Source organism: Oryx dammah, unplaced genomic scaffold, assembly GCF_014754425.2.
Source record: "Oryx dammah isolate SB20612 unplaced genomic scaffold, SCBI_Odam_1.1 HiC_scaffold_22, whole genome shotgun sequence".
Classification (NCBI taxonomy): Eukaryota; Metazoa; Chordata; class Mammalia; order Artiodactyla; family Bovidae; genus Oryx; species Oryx dammah.
In genome coordinates this window covers 37814759-37840558 of record NW_024070206.1, presented here as the reverse complement: position 1 = coordinate 37840558, position 25800 = coordinate 37814759, and the positions used below count along the sequence as shown (strand labels likewise).

The window sequence follows — 25800 nt, the reverse complement described above, 5'->3', positions numbered from 1 at the left end:
GAAAATTCATATAGATATATATACGTGTGTATATATATATATATATATGTATGTGTATATATATATATATAAATTAGACAGCATGCTATAAAAAAACAGAGACAATTTGTAATCTCTGGAGGTAATTAAAAGTATTTTGAGATGAATGAAAATCAAAACACTGTGTATCACAACTGAATTGATGAAGTAAAAGCAGTGCCCAGAGGAAAATTCATAGCCATAAATGATTATATGGAAAGAAATACACCTAATCCAGTAACCTAACTGTATAATCCAAGATCAAGAACAAAACAAGGATAGCCATCTTGCCACTTTTATTGAACACTGGAACCCTCATACAGTGCTACTGGGAATGAAGAATTGGACCAACCACTGTGAAAATGTTGCTGTTTCTTCAAAAAGCTAAATGTAGAATTAACATATAACCCAGCAATTCCACTCTGATATATGTACCCAAAAGATGTCAAAACCAGTGTTCACACAAAAACTTTTGTATAAATGTTTGTTATCATCAGTATTCACAATAGCCAAAAGGTGGAAATGACCTCAAATCCTTCAATGGACTCATAGATTAATAAACAATGGTATATCTGTACAATGGAATATTATTCAATTATAAAAAGTAATGACGTTCTGATACATGCTACAACATGTGTAAAATGAAATATTCTGCTTTGGTGTTATTTTCTTGTGACTTTTATCAGAGGAAGTGTACTTCTTTTTATATACATTGGAAGGGGCTACACTGGTGACTCAGTGGTGAAGAATGCACCTGCCAATGCAGGAGACATGGGTTCAATCCCTGATCCAGGAAGATCCCACATGCCCTGGAGCAACTAAAGTCTATGTGCCGCAACTACTGATCTTGTGCTCTAGAGCTGGGAAATGCAACTACTGAGCCCATGTGCAGCAATAAAGATGTAGCACAGTCAAAAATAGAGTAAATATAAAATAAATACAATTTAAACTAGTCTAGTATTCATGAATTGGGCCAGGTAAATACTGACAATGAGAAATGTTTCATTATTCAATATATAGAACTTTCACTAGAAAAGTTCTTCAGAAAAGAAAATTTGGATATTTTTCTAAAATATTATTAACTTCAAATATTAAATCATATTTTTGCTCCTTACATTTTGTATTGTCTTCCCAGAAACTGCTAAACTGTAATTGGAGAAATAACTTTCAAATTATTTTCAGTAAGTTCTCTTTTTTTTTCCTGATAGCAGCTTTCTCAGAAGAGACTAATATCATTAAAAAAAAAAAATACTGCCTTACTATCTCTCAAAAAATTTCAAGTCATTTTAACAAATTTTAAATTACTGTTAATTTACCATGAAGTATAAATGTCATTACCAATTAGAATTTTGCTATTTTAATTTCTTAAATAGTACCATTAACATGTATAGTAAGTGTCACTATAGACATTTTAAATTCAGTGTAAAAACATCACTAAAATTTGTTTGATTAATGGTAAGTACAGTCCTTCTTTATTAATTGATTGCTTCTTTTCCATTATAAAGGAACAGAACTGCTTTCACAGAAGACCTGAAAAAAGATCTGAGTGTTGCTACACTAGTGAAACAGCCCAAACCAGAAGAACTGAGAGGTAAAATTGTGCCTCACACTACATAAGCAGAATTACATTTAAAAGCTCATTAGCTTTTCATTGATGTATTTCTGATATTCACAAGAATCATGCACGAGTTTTATAATTCTTATGAGTGTCCAACAGAAGTAAGAGCCTCCTGTACTGTTTGATTAAATACTTATTCAACAAATATTTATTAATTACTGTAATATACTATATACTGCTCTAGGTCCTTCCCTCTCTACTTCTCAGGAAGCTAATGGTAATCCAGTACTGTCCATTAGGACTTTCTGTGATAATAGAAATATATTTTGTCTCATTGTCCAGTAGGGTAACTGCTAGCCACATGTAGCTACAAGCACTTAAAATATGGTGACACTGAGGAATTTAAATGTTAAGTTTAACTTTAACTTGCATTTAAATATATATTAATCACATGTGGTTCATGGCTACCATATTGGACATTACAGCTCATATATATATATATATATATATATATGGTTCAGTTCAATTCAGTTACTCAGTTATGTCCGGCTCTTTGTGACCCCATGAACCACAGCACACCAGGCCTCCCTGTCCATCACGAACTCCTGGAGTCCACCCAAACCCATGTCCATTGAGTCGGTGATGCCATCCAACCATCTCATCCTCTGTCGTCCCCTTCTCCTCTCCTCCTGCCCTCAATCTTTCCCAGCATCAGGGTCTTTTCAAATGAGTCAGCTCTTTGCATCAGGTGGCCAAAGTATTGGAGTTTCAGCTTCAACATCAGTCCTTCCAATGAACACCCAGGACTGATCTTTAGGATGGACTATTTGGATCTCCTTGCAGTCCAAGGGACTCTCAAGAGTCTTCTCCCGCCGCAGCTCAAAAGCATAAATTCTTCAGCGCTCAGCTTTCTTTATAGTCCAACTCTCATATTCATACATGACCACTGGAAAAACCATAGCCTTGAAAACTAACCTTCTAGTCACAATTTCCAAATATAAATGTATAAAAATTTTATACTGGTATAAAAATTTGTATTAAAATTATTTCAACATATTTGAATATATCTTTGGCATTATTTTAAACAGTTCCTCCTACTTTTGCAACAAAACTTTGTTAAATGCCTTCCTTTTGTGAAGGATAACTAATAAACTCAGGACTCTGTAAAAGCATGAATATTTTGTATTTGTCTTTTATAATGAAAGTGAAAATCTGATTCGATTATTTCTTAATTTTTCAATGACAAATTCTAGGAGAAAATATCAATGTATTAATGGTCACAATAACAAACTAATTCCAATTATGTTTATTATAAACATGTATATTTGACTCTAAAACACAAAACAGTATCAGGATGAGGAAGATTTATTGTAATTAAGTTGTTTCTACTGATAAAAATGGTACTTTCCAGGTGGCTCAATAGGTAATGAATCCACCTTCAAGGCAGGGATACGCAGAAGATGTGGGTTTGATCCCTGGGTCGGGAAGATCCGCTGGAGGAGTGCATGGCAACCCTCTCCAGTGTTCTTGCCTGGAGAAACCTACGGACAGAGGAGCGTGAGTCTTTCCATAGGGCTGCAAAAAGTCGGACATGGCTGAAACGCCTGAGCACACCCACACCCTAATAAAAATGCAGGTGGATGCTCACTTATTCAATATGAAACAGTAAAACTAATTGAGATGGTATTCTGGAAAAAAATCCACAGAGGTGTTAAACAGAATTGGCGACGCCTTAAGTTATACACATAGCATTTGTTTTAGACTGCTATTGTAGAAACAGTATAAAAGATATCTGGCACAAATGTAATGGACACCTTTGGTAAAAACACATATATATCCAATCAGAAGAGCTTTAATTTTAAGTGGCATAACTCCATCATATCTTTCCAACTGAAGCCCTGTTATAGAAATTGAATGAATGTTAAGTTGATTGGAGAACAGTGTTTAATGTGTATGTTATAATAAAAAACAGACCGTTTATAGAAGATAAAGTGTCTAAGATATTGTGGAATTTGAAAAATAAAGACAATAGACCAAATAAATAGAGCCCAAATAAAAGACCAGGCTGGAAAAAGTTAATTTTGTGCATTACAATAGAAAAACCTGTTTCTCAGGAATTCTTTTTAGGCATACTGAATTTCTTTAACAAGCCCACTAGGTTAGAAATAAAAACTGTGTGAGTGGTGAGCTTGTACTAATAACCATTATGTAATACTACTTTCCAGCAAAAAAAAAAAAAAAAAGTCTTTACTGTCCAAAACAAAGAGAAAACAAAATAAAAGAAAGTTTACTGTTAGTTGCTTTTCTTCTTGATCCAGTTTCACTGTTTTTCCTCCAGCCTTAGCTCTTCAGACACTTTGCCTTGTTTGACACTCTGTGTTTGTTTATATCTTTTTGTCATGTCACATTTTGGCAAAAGTCACTGTTTACAAGTATAAATCTCACCAGAATGGGAGTCATATCCATCTTTCTTACTGACCAACCTCCAGGGAGAGAGCATATTGTCTAGAATGTAACAGGCTCTCTACCCATTTCTTGCATAAATAGATGAATGAATACCCATGTTAATCATTTTGTTAACATTAAACCTTATCATTCTAGAGCTGTGAAGCAGGAGTCCCAAATGTTTCTCATTAAAGAGTTAATTTGTATTATAACTGAATAAATAGAATTCGTAAACGATGATGAATTTCTGGCAAGGCTAACTAGTGATATTATTATCTGATAAGATAAAGAATATAAAGTGTCTTATCCCTAAGAGCCATCTGAGGATTTTCATTATTTATCTGATATAATCATTATGGTTTGCTTTTCCCATAGAGTGGGAGGAAACAGAAGCATAGTTTCAAAATAAAGCTCTATAATACAGCTTGTGAATGGAACATGTGTTTTTTCGCTCAAAAATATTATGTGTGAAGCTATTGGTTGAGACTTATTCTGATTGTCATAAAATATTCATTTCAAAATCTGTCTTCAAAGGTTATAATTAATGTTATGATTGTATTATAGTGAAACTTGTGTTTACAAGGCTCAGTCATTTTTCTAAAATTCTCTTGGTAAATATATAAATATTAAAAGATAGCAATACAACTGGTTCCCCAGCTCCCCCACCCACTACCATCCAGCTTACAGGCTGATTTATTAGCAAATATGAATACGTATTTCCCTTTTAAGATGAAAAGTGTCCTGAATTGAAGCAGGAAATGGAAACACTGCTATCAGAGGCCATCCATCTCATTAAAAGTCTGGAGACCGATCGGGCAGAAGCTGAAGAAGCTTTACAACGACAAAAATCAAGAAAGAAAAGGATTACCACACAAATTGATTCTTGGTCAATCTGGAAACTTCAAGAAATCCCATTAGCTGTGCAGAACGGTAATAATCAGGATTTTTCATATTGTCATTTAGTTTATTGGAGAGGCATGGATGATTAATTGAGCTCTAAATTAAAAAATTACTTGTGCTTAAAGTGACCATATTATATTGCTTGCAAACCAGTGTATATTTGAAACACACTATTAATGATAATGCTGTGTTTGCAAACATAAATTGGGACTTCACTGAATAAACCTGGACCTGCTGTCGTTTGGTATTTGTTGGAAATTCCATTGAATTTATGGTACCCAAGGAGCATGCAAACATTTGGCACATATTTCCTGCAATGACTATAATATTTCAGTTACTAGAAATTTAAAGTGATTGCCAGTTGGTGGCATCAGCTACATATTTAAATATAGGAAAATGAGAGAATTCTAAGTGATATATTAGGAATTACATGCATCTTCTTTTGTGAATTCAATGGTAAATTCACATTAGGATCTTCTAGCAGGCAAAGAAACCTAGGAGGTTTCCAAAAGTCATGTAGATAACACATGTTTAAAAGGTAAAATTTTATCTTTTAGATTACAGAAGGAGGGACATGTGATCAAGTGTTAAATAATCTAAAGGTTTTGGATTTTTCATTTTCAAATGTGGTATTTATCAAGCATACCAGACTACCTGATCCTTCTGAGGCTGGAAGCTTTTCTATGTTCTCATAGGGTAACAATTTTAATTCAGGGTTCACATGCTTAATAAATGGGTGACATTAGGATTCTTATATAACCCATGATTTAAACCAAAACACCTTTGAGAGAAAAAAAGATGACATTAGTTATTGTTGTTAGTCACATTCTTCAGGAATACAAGTAACATGTCTAAATCACAAATGAGTGTGACAAGAAACTAGCTTTATCCAAAGGAGAGGGTAATGAGCTACTGTTCTTTCTTCTGATGACTCTCCTTGATACTGAGCTGTTTGTATTTTCTATAGAAGTCAGTTAGACTTCAACTGCTTTTGTTGCCTCTGTTAGGATTCTTGAAGTTATACTGGTTCTAGACCAGTGAATTAGACCATTACTAATTACTTAGCTTGAGTTTGATATCTAAATCTTTATAAGTTTTAAATATGGGTTTTCATTTCTTTGAAGTCAATATTTTTCTTCCCAGAGTCCAGATAACGAGTTTTCTATTTATGTGTATTTAAGTCCAAAATTGTTAACATACTTTTAACAGCTAATTTAATTTATTTACTAGTTTTGAATCTCTTTTCTCTTTCTTCTTGAGTCAGTTTTCATCATTTGAGCCTTCTAAATAATTTGTCCATTTTACTTTAATTGTCTTATTTGCTTGCCCAATCTTGTTCCTAATAACTATTTTGATATTTATAATAGCAGTAAAGATAACATATCTTTCATACTTGATTTTGGTAATTTGTACTTTCTCACTCTCTTTTCTTCCCACCTTGGTTTATCAAAAGGCACAACAATTTTGCTGATCTATTTAAAAAGTCAATATTTGCTTGATTTCTCATATTTATTTTAACTTTAGTATAATTGATTTCTTCTCTGATTTCCTTTCTCATGCTTTCTTTGGGAATTATTTAATGTAGTATTTTTCTCTTCATAAAGTGGAAGCCTTGATTATTTGTTCAATACCTTTTTTCTTTTCTAGAGTAGATATTTAAGAACTGAAGTTACTTTTAGGAACAATATTAGTTGGATTTCATAAATATTCATATGCTATGAGCTTATTTTAATTAAAATATTTTAAAAATTATTTTTGTGATTTCTTTTTGGATCTATTATTTATTTAGACATTGCTGTTTAATTTGAAATTATTTAGGGATTTTTTGCAATTTTTCCCCAACTTTTTTCTTTTGATTTCTAATTTAATTTAGAAACATTTTATTCACATTAAAATTGTTTAGAATAAAAATTATTCAGCATTTTAAATATTTTGGAGAATATTCTGTGTTTGGTCAAAATTAATGTACATTCTGTTGTTTGGTGAAGTGTCTATGCTGCTGATGCTGCTGCTAAGTCGCTTCAGTCGTGTCCGACTCTGTGTGACCCCAGAGATGGCAGCCTACCAGGCTCCCCCGTCCCTGGGATTCTCCAGGCAAGAACACTGGAGTGGGTTGCCATTTCCTTCTCCAATGCATGAAAGTGAAAAGTGAAAGTGAAGTTGCTCAGTCGTGTCTGACTCTTAGCAATCCCATGGACTGCAGCCTACCAGGCTCCTCCATCCATGGGATTTTCCAGGCAAGAGTACTGGAGTGGGGTGCCACTGCCTTCTCTGAGAAGTGTCTATACATGTGTTAATTGGTTGATGGTGCTGTTTAAGTCTTCTCTCTCTGATTTCTCTGTGTAGTTGTTTATTGAGTTGTTGTGAGTTGGGTGTTGAAATCTCCAACTATGATTTCTCTGGTGAATCTGAGAAGAAACTAATGATACCAAAACCTTTTCTTTTTCAATTGCCAGGTTTTGTTCATTTATTTTAATTTTTAAAAAATCTTGAGTAAAAGACCCTGATAAGCTTTAAATAAATTAAGAAATGCACTGAAACCAACATTTAAGTTTGGAATGGGATTTTTTTTTTTTTTTGGCAATTAGGCATCAGTGATAGATTTAGCCTTGAGGGAATCCCTGAAATCCTAATATCCTTCTGTTCCCATTTTGATCCATCTATTTGGTACAGGAGACTGGGGATAAAGCCTGAGTCTCACCCAAATGACAAGTCTGGTTAGAAGTCATTACATAAAGCTGAGAGTCCAAAGCTCTCCATTCCAGCATTAAGCATGAATCATGAGTAAACCTATTGCTGCAGTTGAATAGCAAAGAAAGTTGCCTGTTTCACTTAGTGGAGAAAAGCAAACATTATTCCAAGAATTCTTAAAATACTGATCTAAATGGATTGGGGACTGATATTCCTACCATGAATCTGAAAATACACAATGGAGAATGTCATTTAAATGTTCTGTGGGGTGGTGGTAAAGCTAGGCATCTTCAGGAACAAAGCAGATGTTATTTTTTGAAAGACTGAAAATTCAAGCTAGGTATCAGGGAACTGTCTCAGAGTCTCAAGACAAGATTGATTTTGTGTAAGTTTGAAATTGAGTGTAAAGTTTTATTGCCCTAGTATGTATGTATGTATGCATGTGTGTATTTTGCAAGAAAGGATTTTTATTTATTCAGTCAATATCTTTCAAGACAAGAAATAGCCCAATATCAAGTATCATAAATCACAAGAATACAGATTCGGTAAGTGTGAGTTAGTTGAAACAGACAGCATAATCTTTCTCAAAAAGTTTTCAGATATTGGATTGCACATGACATTAGACAATGATTTTATTTAATGGGCTTCCCTGGTGGCTCGTGGTAAGAATCCTCCTGCCAGTGCAGGAGACCCAGACTCAATCCCTGGATTGGAAAGATCCCTTGGAGGAGGAAATGGCAACCCACTCCAGTATTCTTGCCTGGAAAAATCCCATGGACAAAGGAGCTTGGCAGGCTACAGTCCATGGTGTTGCAGAGAGTTGAACATGACTTAGCAACTGAGAATATTTAACATGTTTTATGAAATAAAAAGAGAAGTCTGAAAATAAAAGCAAGGACTAAGAGACTATTTTTAAAAGAAAGAAAAATGGGAATAAAAAAGACTTACTAGAAATTAAAAATCTACTACTTGAAATTAAAGTCTCAATAACTGGTTAAATGGTCTGTTAGACTAAGGAAGAGAAAAGTAATAAATATAAATCTAGAAAAATTTACATGAAATGAATCAAAGGTACACAAGGAGAAGGAAAATATGAATTCAATATTTAAAGACATAGAGTATAATATGAAAAAGCATGGTGAATATCTAATAGAAGATCATTACAGAGATAATGATGACAATACTTAATGGGATGGTGACTGACTTTTTAAAACAAAAATACTACTGTCTAATTAGGATAAAATTAAAAGGGAATGGTGTCAAACATTTCACAAATATAAGAAATTAGAAAACATTTAGAACTGTATCATTAAAACTTACTAAATTATTTTCACATAAATGAAAAAAGCTAAATTATTATTTAAAGGAAAATCAATAGCTTTTATCATATTCAAGAAAGAAGATGATATCAAAATTATTGAAACATATGACTAGAAAAATAAAAGCAAAATAAATACAAAGAAAAAACAGAAACCCAATAACAATATGGTTAAATAATGAAATATATATAATTCTGAAGATATACAGACCTAAATGTTAGATCAATAAAAGAATAATAATAAAGGAAATAATGGAATACCAATGGCAAGATTAATGAACACAGAGAAATATGAGTAAATCCAATTAGAAATGCAGATAGTATCTAAAAATGGAGCAGTGGTTAATAATAAGGAAGATATACAGAACAAATGTCTTAGAGTATTACTGAAACCTTGATGAACTGGATAAATTCACAGAAAAAAATGGATTGATGAGTAGATAGCCAAAATATACATATAGCCATTAAAGGAAAGATATTGACTGAATAAATAAAAATCCTTTCTTGCAAAATACACACATGCATACATACATACATACTAGGGCAATAAAACTTTACACTCAATTTCAAACTTACATAAAATCATAGAGAACAGAAATAAAAGAAACTAAAACATTTACAAGATGCTAGCATAAATTGTAAAGCAAATTAGATGAATACAGTACAAATATGCAAAATTACAGGCCAAAATCATGAGCATATATGCAAAGTATCCTCAGTGAATATGACACCAAAACCCACCAAGAAGTTTATTTTAAAAAAGATGAAAAGATCCCCAAGCTAGCCAATTGAAGTTTATTCCAAGAGTTCAAGGTTAGGTTAATCTTAGAAACTTAATTATATAATGAGTAAATCTTTCATATAGTTTCTCTAAAATTGTCCTAGTTTGTTAATTGACATTTAATTTAATTTATAATTTGTTTCTATTTCATTTAAAAGAAATTTCCATATGTATTATTTCACATATTTTTGTATGGAACAAAAGATTTTTATCCATTTATTCAAATTCCCATTTCTATTGTTTGAGAACATTTTGTCATTTCTTCCTATAGGCCGTGCTATACTCATGTTAGGTCTGTCACTAGATCTGTGCATTTTTGTTTGTCTTAATTTTGCTGTGTGAGATCATTCTGATTTCACTATAAGATTTATTTTTGTGGATAAACATTATTTCTTATATTAATACTGATTTTCATGTTATTATTTTTATAATTTCAAGTGGTTTTTGTAGTTTAATCCCTTTGATGGTGAATGAAGGAACACTAAAATAATTTAAGGACTTCCCAGGCTGCCCAGTAGTTTGGACTCTGCACTTCCACTGCAGGGAGCATGGGTTCCATCCATGATCGGGGAGCTAGCATCCCGCACGCCATATGGCATGGTCAAAACGCAAAAATAAAAAACAAGTAATTTCTGAAACTAAAATATTTCATCAGTTCAGTTCAGTTGTTCAGTCATGTCTGATTCTTTGCGACCCCATGGACTGCAGCATGCCAAGCCTCCCTGTCCATCACCAACTCCTGGAGTTTACTCAAACCCATGTCCATTGAGTTGGTGATGCCATCCAACCATCTCATCCTCTATGGTCCCCTACTCCTCCTGCCTTCAATCTTTCCCAGCATCAGGGTCTTTTCAAATGAGTCAGTTCTTCACATCAGGGGGCCAAAGTATTGGAGTTTCAGCTTCAACATCTGCCCTTCCAATGAACATTCAGGACTGATTCCCTTTAGGACAGACTGGTTGAATCTCCCTGGAGTCCAAGGGACTATCAAGAGTCTTCTCCAATACCACAGTTCAAAAGCATCAATTCTTTGGCGCTCAGCTTTCTTTATAGTCCACCTCTCACTTCCATACATGGCTACTGGAAAAACCATAGTCTTGACTAGACGGACCTTTGTTGGCACAGTAATGCCTCTGCTTTTTTATATTCATATTTCATATCTACTATCAAACAAAGATGTCCTTCTGAAGCTTTTGTTTTAAATTTAGATTTTCTTTTTGTCCTTTCACTGTATGTCTAGAACATGAGGCCTATTTGAGAGATATAATAGAACTACGATGGCACTTTGAAGATAAAACTCGTCAACGAAAACATCTGGAAGAGCAAAAGGAGAAATTAGCAGAAACTAATGCAAAGCTGAAAGAAGACATAGACTATATGATTAAACAGCACCCTCTACTGCTTGCAAAGCGAGACCACGAATTTACATCTCTGAGGGAATATTACCAGAAAAAATTTGAGGTAAGTGAATAAAAGAATGGCTGTGCATTTTACAGACTGTTACTTAATTATACGAATTTCAGCTCTATGAAGTTAACATACCTTGAAAGGTTTCATTCTCATTGAAAATTGGCCTACTGTATATCTTTTAAAGAAATTATCAATCAATACAGTTGATTGATATTCATTTAAAGTGTGTCTTCTTACCTTACATTTAAACTAAAAAATATTAAATTGTAGTCAGTCTACTAATATGATTTTGGAGATGTTAAACAATATGGTATTATTTGAAGCTATAAATTGAACTGAGAAAGAATGTAAGTATACTATATCAGTAAACTTCATTCCTGATGAAAACATATAACCAACATGTAAGGTGTTTTTAATGATTAACATTTAATCTCCTCTTGTGGGATCATATCATAGAAAAATAAATTATTTCTTATGGCCACTAAATGGACAAATTTAATTTTGTATCATGTTTGTTCTTGATCATTTTAAGTTTGTAAATTAAGTCATTAAATGTCTCCTATATTTGTTCCATTTTCCTTCATCATTCTCCAAAAGATAACCTCATCATGAACTTCTGTTTCCAGGCAAAATTTGAATGATTTTATTCACACATGTGCAACTTATATACACTACATACTGTTTATCAATTGTTCTGTAACTTTCTGAAATGTTTTTTGTTTGCTGTGTGCTTAATTGTTCAGTCACGTATGACTCTTTGTGACCCCATGGACTGTAGCTTGCCAGGCTCCTCTGTCCAAGGGAATTCTCTAGGTGTGAATACTGGAGTAGGTTGCCATGTCCTCCTACAAGGGACCTTCCCAACCCAGGGATCAAACCCAGTTCTCCCACGTTGCAGGCGGATTCTTTACCATCTGAGCCACCAGGGAAGCCCAAGAACACTGGAGTGGGTAACCTAGCCTTTCTCCAGAGGATCTTCCCAACTCAGGAATCAAGCCAGTGTCTCCTACATTCCACGTGGATTCTTTACCAGCTGAGCTGTTTATTTTTTAATCTGATGTTATTCTGGAGCTCCAGCTACTATTGATGTACACAGATTTAGTCCATTCATTTTACTTTCCAATTCCACCAAATAGATATCTCTGGTCTTGTGTGTTGTTTCCCATATTTAGCTACAGTGCTGATTTGACTATAAACAATAAGGAGCCCTGATCATGTTCCTCTTTTTGTGCATGTGAATTTTTCTTGGCTATATATCTAGTGGAGTATTTACTGAGTCCTGGGTTATATACATTTTCAACTTCATTAATTAAAATCACACTGCTCTCCAGAGTGTCTTTGACAGTTTATATTCTTAAAGTAGTAGCAATGCTGGAGATGTCCCATTTATCTACTGTGAACAAGAGTTCTAGCAGTATCCTTTGTTTCATCATAATAGACACCTTATTTAATACTGGACAGGGAAGCCTGGCATGCTGCAGTCCATTGGGTCACAAAAAGCAGGACACAACTAAGTGACTGAACAAAAAATGACAAGTAGCCCCCTTTAGTTGGATGGCAGCATGTCAGGGTAAAGGTCATTTCTCAATTTGCCTTTACTCATGATATTTCTAATGAGATGTACGTAGTAGTTATACAGAGTTTTTCAAAAAGGAAAGCTTTTTGAAATGGACTGACTCAGTCAGAAGCCACACCCTTTTTTGTTCAGCCATTTTGTAAACTTACAGCAATCCCAATATAACAGCTGCAGTTCTGACTTACGTTTTATAGCACAGGGCAGCCTTGAGAATGGAGACCAGTATCCAAGATGGCTGAATAGAAAGGCAGAAGAAGCTGTGTATCTATTTCTGGGAGAAAAAAAGAAACTGCAGTCTTGTTCATTTGACTTATTTTTCCTACAAACAAACCCAATCCTAACGGTTGCACCCTACATTTTTGTCAAGGTTTTGTTGTGATACTTTAAATTTTATCAATAGGTGTGTGAATTGGTATCCCTAAAGTAATTTTAGTGTGTTTCTCCCTGATAGTGGACATAGATATTGCCTAGGGAGGGAAAGCACAGTTGTTGAAGATCACACTTGTGAATGGGTTCAGTTCAGTTCACTCAGAGTCATGTCCAACTCTTTAAGGCCCCATGGACTGCAGCACGCCAGGCTTCCCTGTCTATCATGAACTCCCGGAGCTTACTCAAACTCATGTCCATTGAGTCGATGATGCCATCAACCATCTCATCCTCTGTTTTCCCCTCTCCTCCCACCTTCACACTTTTCCAGGGTCAGGGTCTTTTCCAATGAGTCAGTTCTTCGCATCAGGTGGCCAAAGTACTGGAGTTTTAGCTTCAGCATCAGTCCTTCCAATAAATATTCAGGACTGATTTCCTTGAGGACTGACTGCTTGGATCTCCTTGCAGTCCAAGGGACTCTTAAGAGTCTTCTCCAACACTACAGTTCAAAAGCATCAATTCTTCAGTGCTCAGATTTCTTTATGGTCCAACACTCACACATCCATACACAACTACTGGAAAAACCATAGCTTTGAGTAGACGGACCTTTGTTGGCAAAGTAATGTCTCTGCTTTTTAATATGCTGTCTAGGATGGTTATAGTTTTTCTTCCAAGGAGCAAGTGTCTTTTAATTTCATGGCTGCAGTCATCATCTGCAGTGATTTTGGAGCCCAAGAAAATAAAGTCGGTCACTGTTTCCATTGTTTCCCCATCCATTTGCCATGAAGTGATGGGACTGGATGCCACGATCTTAGTTTTTTGAAAGTTGAGTTTTAAGCCAACTTTTTCAAACTTTTCTTTCATTTTCATCAAGAGGCTCTTTAGTTCCTCTTCACTTTCTGCCATAAGGGTAGTGTCATCTGCAAATCTGAGGTTATTGATGTTTCTCCCAGCAATCTTGATTCCAGCTTGTGTTTCTTCCAGCCCAGCATTTTGCTTGATGTACTCTGCATATAAGTTAAAAAAGCAGGGTGACAGTATACAGCTTTGACGTACTCCTTTCCCAATTTGGAACCAGTTCATTGTTCCATGTCCAGTTCTAACTGTTGCTTCTTGACCTGCATACAGATTTCTCAGGAGGCAGGTAAGGTGATCTGGTATTCCAATCGATTGAAGAATTTTCCACAGTTTTTTGTGATCTAGGCAGTCAAAGGTTTTGGCATAATCAATAAACCAGAAGCAGATGTTTTTTTCTGGAATTCTCTTGCTTTTCTTATGATCCAACGAATGTTGAGAATTTGATCTCTGGTTCCTCTGCTTTTTCTAAATCCAGCTTGAACATCTGGAAGTTCTCTGTTCACATACTGTTGAAGCCGGGCTTGGAGAATTTTCAGCATTACTTTGCTAGTGTGTGAGGTGAATGTAATTGTGTGGTACTTTGAACATTCTTTGGCATTGCCCTTCTTTGGGACTGGAATGAAAACTGGCCTTTTCCAGTCCTGTGATCACTGATGAGTTTTCCAGATTTGCTGGCAATATTGAGTGCAGCACTGTCACAGCATCATCTTTTCAGATTTGAAATAGCTCAGCTGGAATTCAATCACCTCCACTAGCTTTGTTCATAGTGATACTTCCTAAGGCCCACTTGACTTCGCATTCCAGGATGTCTGGCTCTAGGTGAGTGATCACACCTTCATGGTTTTCTGGGTCATGAAGATCGTTGTTGTATACTTCTTCTGTGTATTCCTGCCACCTCTTCTAAATATCTTCTGCTTCTGTTAGGTCCATACTATTTCTGTCCTTTATCATGATCATCTTTGGATGAAGTGTTCCCTTGGTATCTTTAATTTTCCTGAAGAATTCTCTAGTCTTTCCCATTCTATTGTTTTCCTCTATTTCTTTGTACTTACCACTGAGGAAGTCTTTCTTATCTCTCCTTGCTATTCTTTGGAATTTTGCATTCAGATGGGTATATCTTTCCTTTTCTCCTTGCCCTTCATGTCTCTTCTTTTCTTAGCTATTTGTAAGGCCTCCACAGATGACCATTTTGCCTTTTTGCATTTCTTTTTCTTGCAGATAGTCTTCATCACTGCCTCCTATACAGTGTCACAAACCTCTGGCCATAGTTCTTCAGGCATTATGTCTATCAGATCTAATCCCTTGAATCTATTTGTCAGTTTCACTGTATCATCCTAAGTGTTTTGATATATGTCATACCTGAATGGTCTAGTGGTTTTCCCTACTTTCTTCAATTTAAGTCTGAATTTTGCAATTAGAAGTTCATGATCTGAGCCACAGTCAGCTCCCAATCTTGTTTTTGCTGACTATAGAGCTTCTCCATCTTTGGCTGCAAAGAATATAATCAATCTAAATTCGGTATTTACCATCTGATAAATGGGAGAAAAATTTAAAAATGTATTCTGGCAGATCAAGAAAATAGTAACCTTTGTGTAGAGCTTATCAGTGGTGCTCTGATGGTTAATTTTTTCTGTAAACTTGACTGTGCCAGGATGCTCAGGTTTTGATCAGATATTATTCTAAGAGTTTTGTGAAGTTTTTTATCTTTTTGGATGAGATTGACATTTAAGTCAATGATCTTTTATTAAAGCAGGTAGGCAAGAAAAATAAATAAAAAGATCTAGACTGGAAAAGAAGTAAAATTATTTGCAGAAGACACATTCTTCTATATATAAAATTGTGAAGAATTCACAAAACAAACTATAGAGCTAAAAACAAGTTTAACAAAGTTGTAGATTCAAGCTCAATACAAAACTCAGTTGTATTTTCATACACTAGTTGTGAACAATACAAAAATGAAGTTAAGAAAACAGTTTTCTTTGATAAAGTATGAATAAATTTAACCAATAAGCTGAAAGACTTGTTCACTAAAAACTATAATATTTTGCTGAAATCAATTAAATGAGACTTAAATGAACAGAAAAGTAACCCATGTTCACAGATTTGACTTAATATTGTTTAGATGTCAGTAGTACCCATAGCTATCTTCAGATTAAATGGAGTTTCTGACAGAGTCTCAAAGAGCTTTTTTGCAGAAATGGAAAAGCCTGTTCTAACATTCATTTGAAGTTGCAGGAGGTCACAAATAGCCAAAACAGTCTTGAAAAGGAAGGGCACCTTAGAGAACTCACAGCTTCTGATTTCAAAACTAACTACAAAGATTTAAGAAGCAAAAATGAGTGTCATTTAATAAATAAAGGAAAGTAGTTCAGTGAAGTAGTGTTGAGATTCTAGAAATAAACCAATATATCTGTGGTTAGCTGATTTTGACAAGGGTGTCGAGACCATTTGTTGAAATGAGTAATCTCTTCAATACATGGTATTGGAACATTGGATATCCACATGCATTCAAAGAGTAAATTTGGACCTCTGCTTCTTAGAACATACAAAAATTAATTTTAAATGGATCATAACTTTACACATAAGAGCTAAAACTATAAAACACTTAAAAGGAAACTTGTGGATAAATCTTTATGACCTAGAATTTGAGAACGGATTTATATATGACACTAAAAGCATAAACAACATTAGAGAAACTGGACTTAATCAAAATTAAAACCTTTTGTACAGCTAAGTACACTATCAAAAAGGTAAAAAAACAACCTACAGAATGAGAGAAAATATTGCAAATTATATATAATTTTATTTTAATGTATGCTCAGTTCAGTTCAGTTCAGTCGTTCAGTCGTGTCCGACTCTTTGCAACCTCATGAGTCACAGCACGTGAGGCCTCCCTGTTCATCACCAACTCTCGGAGTTCACTCAGACTCACGTCCATCGAGTCCATGATGCCATCCAGCCATCTCATCCTCTGTCGTCCCCTTCTCCTCCTGCCCCCAATCCCTCCCAGCATCAGAGTCTTTTCCAATGAGTCAACTCTTCGCATGAGGTGGCCAAAGTACTGGAGTTTCAGCTTTAGCATCATTCCTTCCAAAGAACACCCTGGGCTGATCTCCTTCAGAATGGACTGGTTGGATCTCCTTGCAGTCCAAGGGACTCTCAAGAGTCTTCTCCAACACCACAGTTCAAAAGCATCAATTCTTCAGTGCTCAGCCTTCTTCACAGTCCAACCCTCACGTCCATACATGACCACAGGAAAAACCATAGCCTTGACTAGACGGACCTTAGTCAGCAAAGGAATGTCTCTTCTTTTGAATATACTGTCTAGGTTGGTCATAACTTTTCTTCCAAGGAGTAAATGTCTTTTAATTTCATGGCTGCAGTCACCATCTGCAGTGATTTTGGAGCCCCCCAAAATAAAGTCTGACACTGTTTCTACTGTTTCCCCATCCATTTCCCATGAAGTGATGGGACAGGATGCCGTCTCTGTTTTCTGAATGTTGAGCTTTAAGCCAACTTTTTCACTCTCCTCTTTCACTTTCACCAAGAAGCTTTTTAGCTCCTCTTCACTTTCTGCCATTAGGGTGGTGTCATCTGCATATCTGAGGTTATTGATATTTCTCCTGGCAATCTTGATCCCAGCTTGTGTTTCTTCCAGTCCAGCGTTTCTCATGATGTACTCTGCATAGAAGTTAAATAAGCAGGGTGACAATATACAGCCTTGATGGGCTCCTTTTCCTATTTGGAACCAGTCTGTTGTTCCATGTCCAGTTCTAACTGTTGCTTCCTGACCTGCATACAGATTTCTCAAGAGGCAGGTTAGGTGGTCCTGTATTCCCATCTCTTTCAGAATTTTCCACAGTTTATTGTGATCCACACAGTCAAAGGCTTTGGCATAGTCAATAAAGCAGAAATAGATGTTTTTCTGGAACTCTCTTGCTTTTTCCATGATCCAGCGGATGTTGGCAATTTGATCTCTGGTTCCTCTGCCTTTTCTAAAACCAGCTTGAACATCTGGAAGATCACGGTTCATGTATTGCTGAATCCTGGCTTGGAGAATTTTGAGCATTACTTTACTAGCATGTAAGATGAGTGCAACTGTGCGGTAGTTTGAGCATTCTTTTGCATTGCCTTTCTTTGGAATTGGAATGAAAACTGACCTTTTCCAGTCCTGTGGCCACTGCTGAGTTTTCCAAATTTGCTGGCATATTGAGTGCAGCACTATCACAGCATTGTCTTTCAGGATTTGAAACAGCTCAACTGAAATTCCATCACCTCCACTAGCTTTGTTCGTAGTGATGCTTTCTAAGGCTAATTATATATTAATTTTGTACTAATATATACTAATTATATAGTATATTATATTAATATATACTAATTCTATATTAATATATCTTCCTACAGATTTGTAGTAAGTTTTAAAGTCAGAAAGTGTGAGTTCTCTAAGGTGCCCTTCCTTTTCAAGACTGTTCTGGCTACCTGAGGACACCCCTCCCCCTGAAATTTCATATGAATGTTAAAATAGGCTTTTCCATTTCTGCAAAGAGCTCTTTGAGACTTCATCAGAGGTTGCATTTCATCTGAACATAGCTTTGGGTACTACTGACATTTTAAAAACATGTAGCACCCAGAATACAAGAAGAACTTTTATAATTCAACAACTAAAAAAGATAAACATCTCATTTTAAAATGGACAAAAGACTTAAGTAGATATATCTCTGAAAGACAGAAATGAGCAGCAAACACATGAAAGGACAGATGCTCAACATCATTAACCATCAGGAAAATTCAAACCAAAGCCACAATGATATAACTACTCATGCCCATTAGGATGAGATTAAAAATAGAGTGTAAAATAACCAGTTTGGGTGAGGATGTAGAGAAACTCTAACCATTGTACTTTGTTGAACATAAAATGGTGCAGCCACTGTAGAAAAGAGCTTGGTGTTTCCTTAAAAAAGTAAAACAGAATTAACATATGCTTTAGCAACTCTAAGCCAAGATATATACCCCTAAAGAATTGAAAACTGATGTTAAAAAACAAAACCTTGTGCAGAAATGTGCTTAGCAGCACTGTCTACAATGGACAAAAAGCAAAATCATTCCAGTGCCCATCAGTTGATGTATGACTAAACAAAATGTGATATAACCATACCATGGAGTAGTAGTCAGTCATAAAAAGAATGAAATACTGGTACAGATCACAACATGGATAAACTTCAAAGCATTATGCTAAATAAATACCCAGACACAAAATATCACATATTACATGATTTCATTTACCTGAAATATCCAGAATAGGTAAATCCATAAAGACAGAAAGCAAATTAGATTGCTAGGGCCTCGGAGAAGTGTAAGACAGAGTTTTGTTTGTAACAAAGCTTTGCTTTTTCTGTTTTATTCTGCTGTCTTGACTGAGGCCTTGGCTAGAGGCTTGCTGAAGTAACCCAGCTGCTTAAATAATGCAAGACCTCTTGTCAACGTGCTTGAGCCTCAGTACATTGCAAACCAACCTCAGTGGCTTAAGGTGACTTTCAGATTCTACAAGCAGCTTACTCACATAACACAGTGGAGCCACAGAAATATTTTTAACATCAATGTAAAGAGTATCCATGTGGGACCGCTGAATCAGTCCCACAATGAGCCAGCCAAGGAGCTTTCCATATGAATTTGCCTCATACGATATAAGCAAAACCTCCAAACCTGAGATCACCCTAGCAATACCTACAGGAAAGATTGGATACAGGGAATTATTTTTTGCTTTTCCTCTTTTCATGGTATAAATTCTGTTATCTCTGTGTTTGCTTATCTCATCATCTTGGTATAATCCTTGCTCTCAGCTTGAGTGTATAGCCCTGCATTCCTGTGCCTAAAGGAAAATCTTGTAGAGTTTACTAAAATCTGTGCTATTATAAAAATTAATGTGAACATAAAGAACACTATTGCATAAGAACGTGGAATGTTAGGTCCATGAATCAAGATAAATTAGAAGTGGTCAAACAGGAGATGGCAAGAGTGAACATTAACATTTTAAGAATCAGTGAACTAAAATGTTATGGAATGGGTGAATTTAACTCAGATGACCATTATATCTACTCCTGTAGGCAAGAATCCTTTAGAAGAAATAGAGTAGCCCTCATAGTCAACAGAAGAGTCCTAAACGCTGTACTTGAGTGCAGTCTCAAAAATGACAGAATGATCTCTCTTCGTTTCCAAGGCAAACCATTCAGGATCACAGTAAGCCAAATCTATGCCCCAACCACTAACGCCAAAGAAGCTGAAGTTGAACTGTTCTAAGATGATCTATAGGACTTTCTAGAACTAACACCAAAAAAGATGCCCTTATCATCATAGTGAACTGGAATGCAAAAGTAGGAAGTCAAGAGATACCTGGAGTAACGGGCAAGTTTGGCCTTGGAGTACAAAATGAAGCAGGGCAAAGGCTGACAGAGTTTTGCCAAGAGAGCGCACTGGTCATAGCAAAGACCCTCTTCTGGCAACAGAAGACATGAATCTACACATAGACATCACCAGATGGTTAATACCAAAATCAGATTGATTATATAGTTTGTAGTCGAAGATGGAGAAGCTGTATACAGTCAGCCAAACCAAGACCGGAAGCTGACTGTGGCACAGACCATGAACTCCTTATTGCCTAAATTCAGACTTAAATTGAAGAAACTAGGGTAAACCACTAGACCATTCAGGTATGCCATATATCAAATCACTTAGGATTATACAGTGAAAGTGACAAACAGATTCAAGGGATTAGATCTGATAGAGTACCTGAAGAAATATGGCCAGAGTTTTGTGACATTCTATAGTAAGCAATGATCAAAACCATCTGCAAGAAAAAGAAAGGCAAAATGGTTGTCTGAGGAGGGCTTACAAAGAGAAAAGAAGAGAAAGCTAAAGGCAGAGGAGAAAAGGAAAGATATACCCATCTGAATGCAAAATTCCAAAGAATAGCAAGGAGAGATAAGAAAGATTTCCTCAGTGGTCAGTGCAAAGAAATAGAAGAAAACAATAGAATGGGAAAGACTAGAGAACTCTTCAAGAAAATTAGAGATACCAAAGGAACATTTCATGCAAAGATGAGCTCGATAAAGGACAGAAATAGTATGGACCTAACAGAAGCAGAAGATATTTAGAAGAGGTGGCACAGAGGTGGTTTTCTTCATGACCCAGAAAACCATGAAGGTGTGATCACTCACCTAGAGCCAGACATCCTGGAATGCAAAGTCAAGTGGGCCTTAGGAAGCATCACTATGAACAAAGCTAGTGGAGGTGATTGAATTCCAGCTGAGCTATTTCAAATCTGAAAAGATGATGCTGTGACAGTGCTGCACTCAATATTGCCAGCAAATCTGGAAAACTCCTCAGTGGCTACCGGACTGGAATAGGTCAGTTTTCTCATCCAACCCAAAGAAAGGCAATGCCAAAGAATGTTCAAACTACCACACAATTGCACTCATCTCACACACTAGCAAAGTAATGCTGAAAATTCTCCAAGCCCGGCTTCAACAGTACGTGAACAGAGAACTTCTAGATGTTCAAACTGGATTTAGAAAAGGCAGAGGGAGGTACCAGAGTCAAATTGCCAACATCCGTTGGATCATAGAAAAACAAGAGAATTCCAGAAAAATATCTACTTCTGCTTTATTGACTACGCCAAAGCCTTTGACTGTCTAGATCATAACAAACTGTGGAAAATTCTTCAAGAGATGGGAATACAAGATCACCTTACCTGCCACCAGAGAAGTCTGTATGCAGGTCAAGAGGCAACCATTAAAACTGGACGTAGAACAACAAACTGGTTCCAAATTGGGAAAGGAATACATCCAGGCTTTATATTGTCACACTGCTTATTTAAAATATATGCAGAGTACATCATGCAAATTGCCGCACTGGATGAAGCACAAGCTAGAATCAAGATTGCCAGGAGAAATATGAATAACCTCAGATATGCAGATGACACCACCCTTAATGCAGAAAGGAAAAAGGAACTAAAGTGCCTCTTGATGAAAGTGAAAGAGGAAAGTGAAAAGGCTGACTTAAAACTCAACATTCAAATAACTAAGATCACAGCATTCGATCCCATCACTTCATGGCAAATAGATGGGGAAACAATGGAAACAGTGACCGACTTTATTTTCTTGGGTTCCAAAATCACTGCAGATGGTGACTGCAGCCATGAAATTAAAAGATGTTTGCTCCTTGAGAGAAAGCAATGACCATCCTAGACAGCATATTAAAAACCAGAGATATTACTTTGCCTACAAAGGTCTATCTAGTCAAAGCTATGGTTTTTCCAGCAGTCATGTATGGATGTGAGAGCTGGAGTATAAAAAAAGCTGAGCACCAAATAATTAATGCTTTTGAACTGTGGTGTTGGAGGAGACTCTTGAGAGTCCCTTGGATTCCAAGTAGATCCAAGCAGTCAATCCTAAAGGAAACCAGTCCTGAATATTCTTTGGATGGAGTGATGCTGAAGCTCCAACACTTTGGCCACCTGATGCGAAGAACGTACTCATTGGAAAAGACCCTCATGCTGGGAAAGATTGAGGGCAGGTGGAGAAGGGGATGAGATGGTTGGATGGCATTACGGACTCAATGGACATGAGTTTGAGTAAATTGCATGAGCTGGCGATGGACAGGGAAGCCTGGCATGCTGCAGTCCATGGGGTAGCAAAGAGACACAACTGAATGACTGAACTGAAGGACAGTTTTGCCTCTCTGTTGGCTCAGATGATAAAGAATCTGACTGCAGTGTGGGAGACCCAGGTTTGATCTCTAGGTCAGGATCATCCCCTGGAGAAGGGCATGGCAACCCACTCCAGTATTCTCAAGAATCCCATGGATAGAGTAGCCCTGTGCAGTCCATTGGGCTGCAAAGAGGCAGACACGTTTGAACAACTCTCACTCACTCACTCAACTCAAGAACAGTTTTATTTCCTTCTGTTCCTTATCTGATATACATTTTACTGTATTGCTTTTAGTAAGGTGTGGCCCTCTCTTGGCCAAGATCTCCAGTGACTGAAGTGAATATTAATTGCTCAGTTGTGTCTGACTCTTTGGGACCCCATGCCCTCCAGAATCCTATGTCTGTGGAATTCTCCAGGCAAGAATATTGGAGTGGTAGCCATTTCCTTCTGCAGGGAATCTTCCTGACCCAGGGATTGAACCAAGGTCTCCTGCATTGCTGGCTGTAAGTGGTAATATTTTGCATCATTGTCACAGTCCCAGTTTCAAAGGGGAAGCATTAAAAATGTTTTTTATATTAAGGAAGATGTTACATCTTACTCAAGATGTTGCTAGATTTGATTTGCTAATTATGAGTTTAAGTTCATGAATAAGAAAATAGTATAATTGTTTAATAATGTCCTTGTCAGATTTTGTTTTTAAGGGTTTGTGAGATTTAAAGGTAACTTGGGAGCATTTCTTCTTTCTCTACTACCTGGAAGAGTTTGCAAAAGACTAAGATTATTGATGCCATCTAGCTAAAGTTTTCCAGTTTTGTTTTTTGTTTGTTTTGGAAATGTTTTTAATTACAAATTCAATTTCCTCAATAAGACTCTTTAGATATTCTATTTATTCCTGTGTCCATTTTGGTTATTTCTAGTTTTATAAGATTATGTCCATTTCATCAAAATTTTATATTTTTTTGGAACAGAGACTTTCTTAGTATTCGTTTGTTTCGTATGTTGTACTGTGCTTAATTCTTCAGTCCTGTCTGACTCTTTGCGGCCCCATGGACTGTAGCCCACCAGGCCCCTCTGTCCATGGGGATTCTCCAGGCGCGAATGTTGGAGTGGGTTGCCATGCCCTTCTCCAGGGGATCTTCCTAACCCAGGGATCAAACCCAGGTCTCCTGCATTGCAGGAAGATTCTTAACCATCTGAGCCACCAGGGAAGCCCAAGAATACTGGAGTGGGTAGCCTATCCTTCTCTAGGGGTACTTCCCAACACAGGAATCAAACAGGAGTCTCCTGCATTGCAGGCAGATTCTTTACCAGCTGAGCTACCAGGGAAGCCCATTTTGTTTCCTATAAGTTATAGAATATGTTGTTGTTTAGTGGCTCAGTTGTGTCTGACTGTTTTGTGACCCCATGGACTTCAGCCCGCCGGGCTCCTGTGTCCATGGGATTTTCCAGGCAAGAATACTGGAGTGGGATGCCATTTCCTACTCCAGGGAATCTTTCTGATCCAGGGATTGAACCCATGTCTCCTGCAAGTCTCCTGCATTGCAGGCAAATTCTTTACTACTTAGCCACTGGGGATATGTAGTGGTCTCCTTTTTAATTCCTGATATTTATTTGTGCCTTCTCTTTTTTCTTCTCTTAAACATGATATATTTCATCCATCACCATATAGTTAACACATTTTACCCATTTTGTCTTACCCTTTCTCTCTGTTGTCTGTACCTACATGTTTGTTTTGGTTTGGTTTATTCACTTATTTGGATGTTTTTGTTTGTTTTTTATATTCTGCATATGAGCTAAATCATATGGTATTTGTCTTTCTCCATGTGACTTATTTCTCTTAGCATAATACCCTCAAGGTCTTCCATGTTGTCACAAATGGCAAAATTTCTTTCTTTTTTTGTGATTGAGTAGTATGCTTTCAAACCAGTCAATCCTAAAGGAACTCAACCCTGAATATTCTTTGGAAGGACTGGTGATGAAGCTGAAGTTCCAGTACTTTGGCCACCTAATGCAAGGAACCAACTCATTAGAACAGATCCTAATGTTGGGAAAGATTGAGGGCAAGAGGAGAAGGGGGTGACACAGGATGAGATGGTTAGATGGCATCACTAACTCAATGGACATGAGTTTGAGCAAACTCAGGGAGATAGTCCCTTCAGGACAGGGAAGCCTGACATGCTGAAGTTCATGTCACAAAGAGTCAGATATGACTTAGCAACTGAACAACAGCAACAAGTATTCATTCTATATACCACATCTCTTTATGCAGTCATTCCTTGATGGAATCTTCGATTGTGTGGCTATTATAAATAGTGGTGCAGTGAACACAGGGGTGCATATATCTTTTCAAATTAGTGTTTTCGCATAACTAGGGTTAATGCCCAAAAGTGGACTAGCTGGTCATATACTAGTCCTCTTCTTAATTTTTTGAGTTGTCTCCCTACTGTTTTCCATAGTGCCTGCACTAATTTACATTCCTGCTAACAGTTCACAGGGTTCTCTTTTCTCCACATTCTCTCAATACCTGTTATTTCATCTTTTTTTTTTTGTATATATAATAACCACCATCATGGTCATGAGGTAAAATCTCATTGTGTTTATTTTTTAATTTCCATAATAATTAGTAATGTTGCACACTTTTTCATGTATGTGCCTATTGGCCATCTGTATATCTTCTTTAGAAAAATGTTTACTGCTGTCCTAATGCAGTAATGAAACTAATGCAACATTGTAAATCAATTATACCCTAATAAGAATTTAAAAAAGAATGTAACAATATGACAGGATCCCCCTCCAAAGAAGTCTATTCAGCCCCTTTGCCCATTTTTAAAAATTATGGTTGATTTACAATGTTGTATTAATTTCTGCTGTACATCAAAATGATTCAGTTAACATGTACATACATATATATTCTTTTTAAAAATTCTTTTCCATTATAGCTTATCACAGGATATTGAATATAGTTTCTCGTGCTATACAGTAGGACTTGTTGTTTATCCCCTTTGCCCATTTTTAAATTGAGTTGTTTTTTTTTGTTGTTGTTCTTGTTCTGAGCGACTTCACTTTCACTTTCACTCCCATTGGGTAGGTTGTCTTTTTGTTTTGTTGATGGTTTCCTTTGCTGTACAGATTATGTAGTTATGTATACATGAACTTTAAACACATCCACAGATG

The 25800-nt window shown here is 36.2% G+C and overlaps 1 protein-coding gene across 1 annotated transcript in view; it reads left to right on the top strand.

Moving 5' to 3' along the window:
• Positions 1 to 25800, top strand: part of CCDC178 (coiled-coil domain containing 178) — a 360651-nt gene that overhangs the window by 17225 nt on the left and 317626 nt on the right. The window contains exons 5-7 of the mRNA XM_040264241.1: positions 1524 to 1609; positions 4751 to 4951; positions 10952 to 11172. Of these exons, the coding sequence (XP_040120175.1) occupies positions 1524 to 1609; positions 4751 to 4951; positions 10952 to 11172 (508 nt within the window). The remainder of the gene's footprint in view (positions 1 to 1523; positions 1610 to 4750; positions 4952 to 10951; positions 11173 to 25800) is intronic.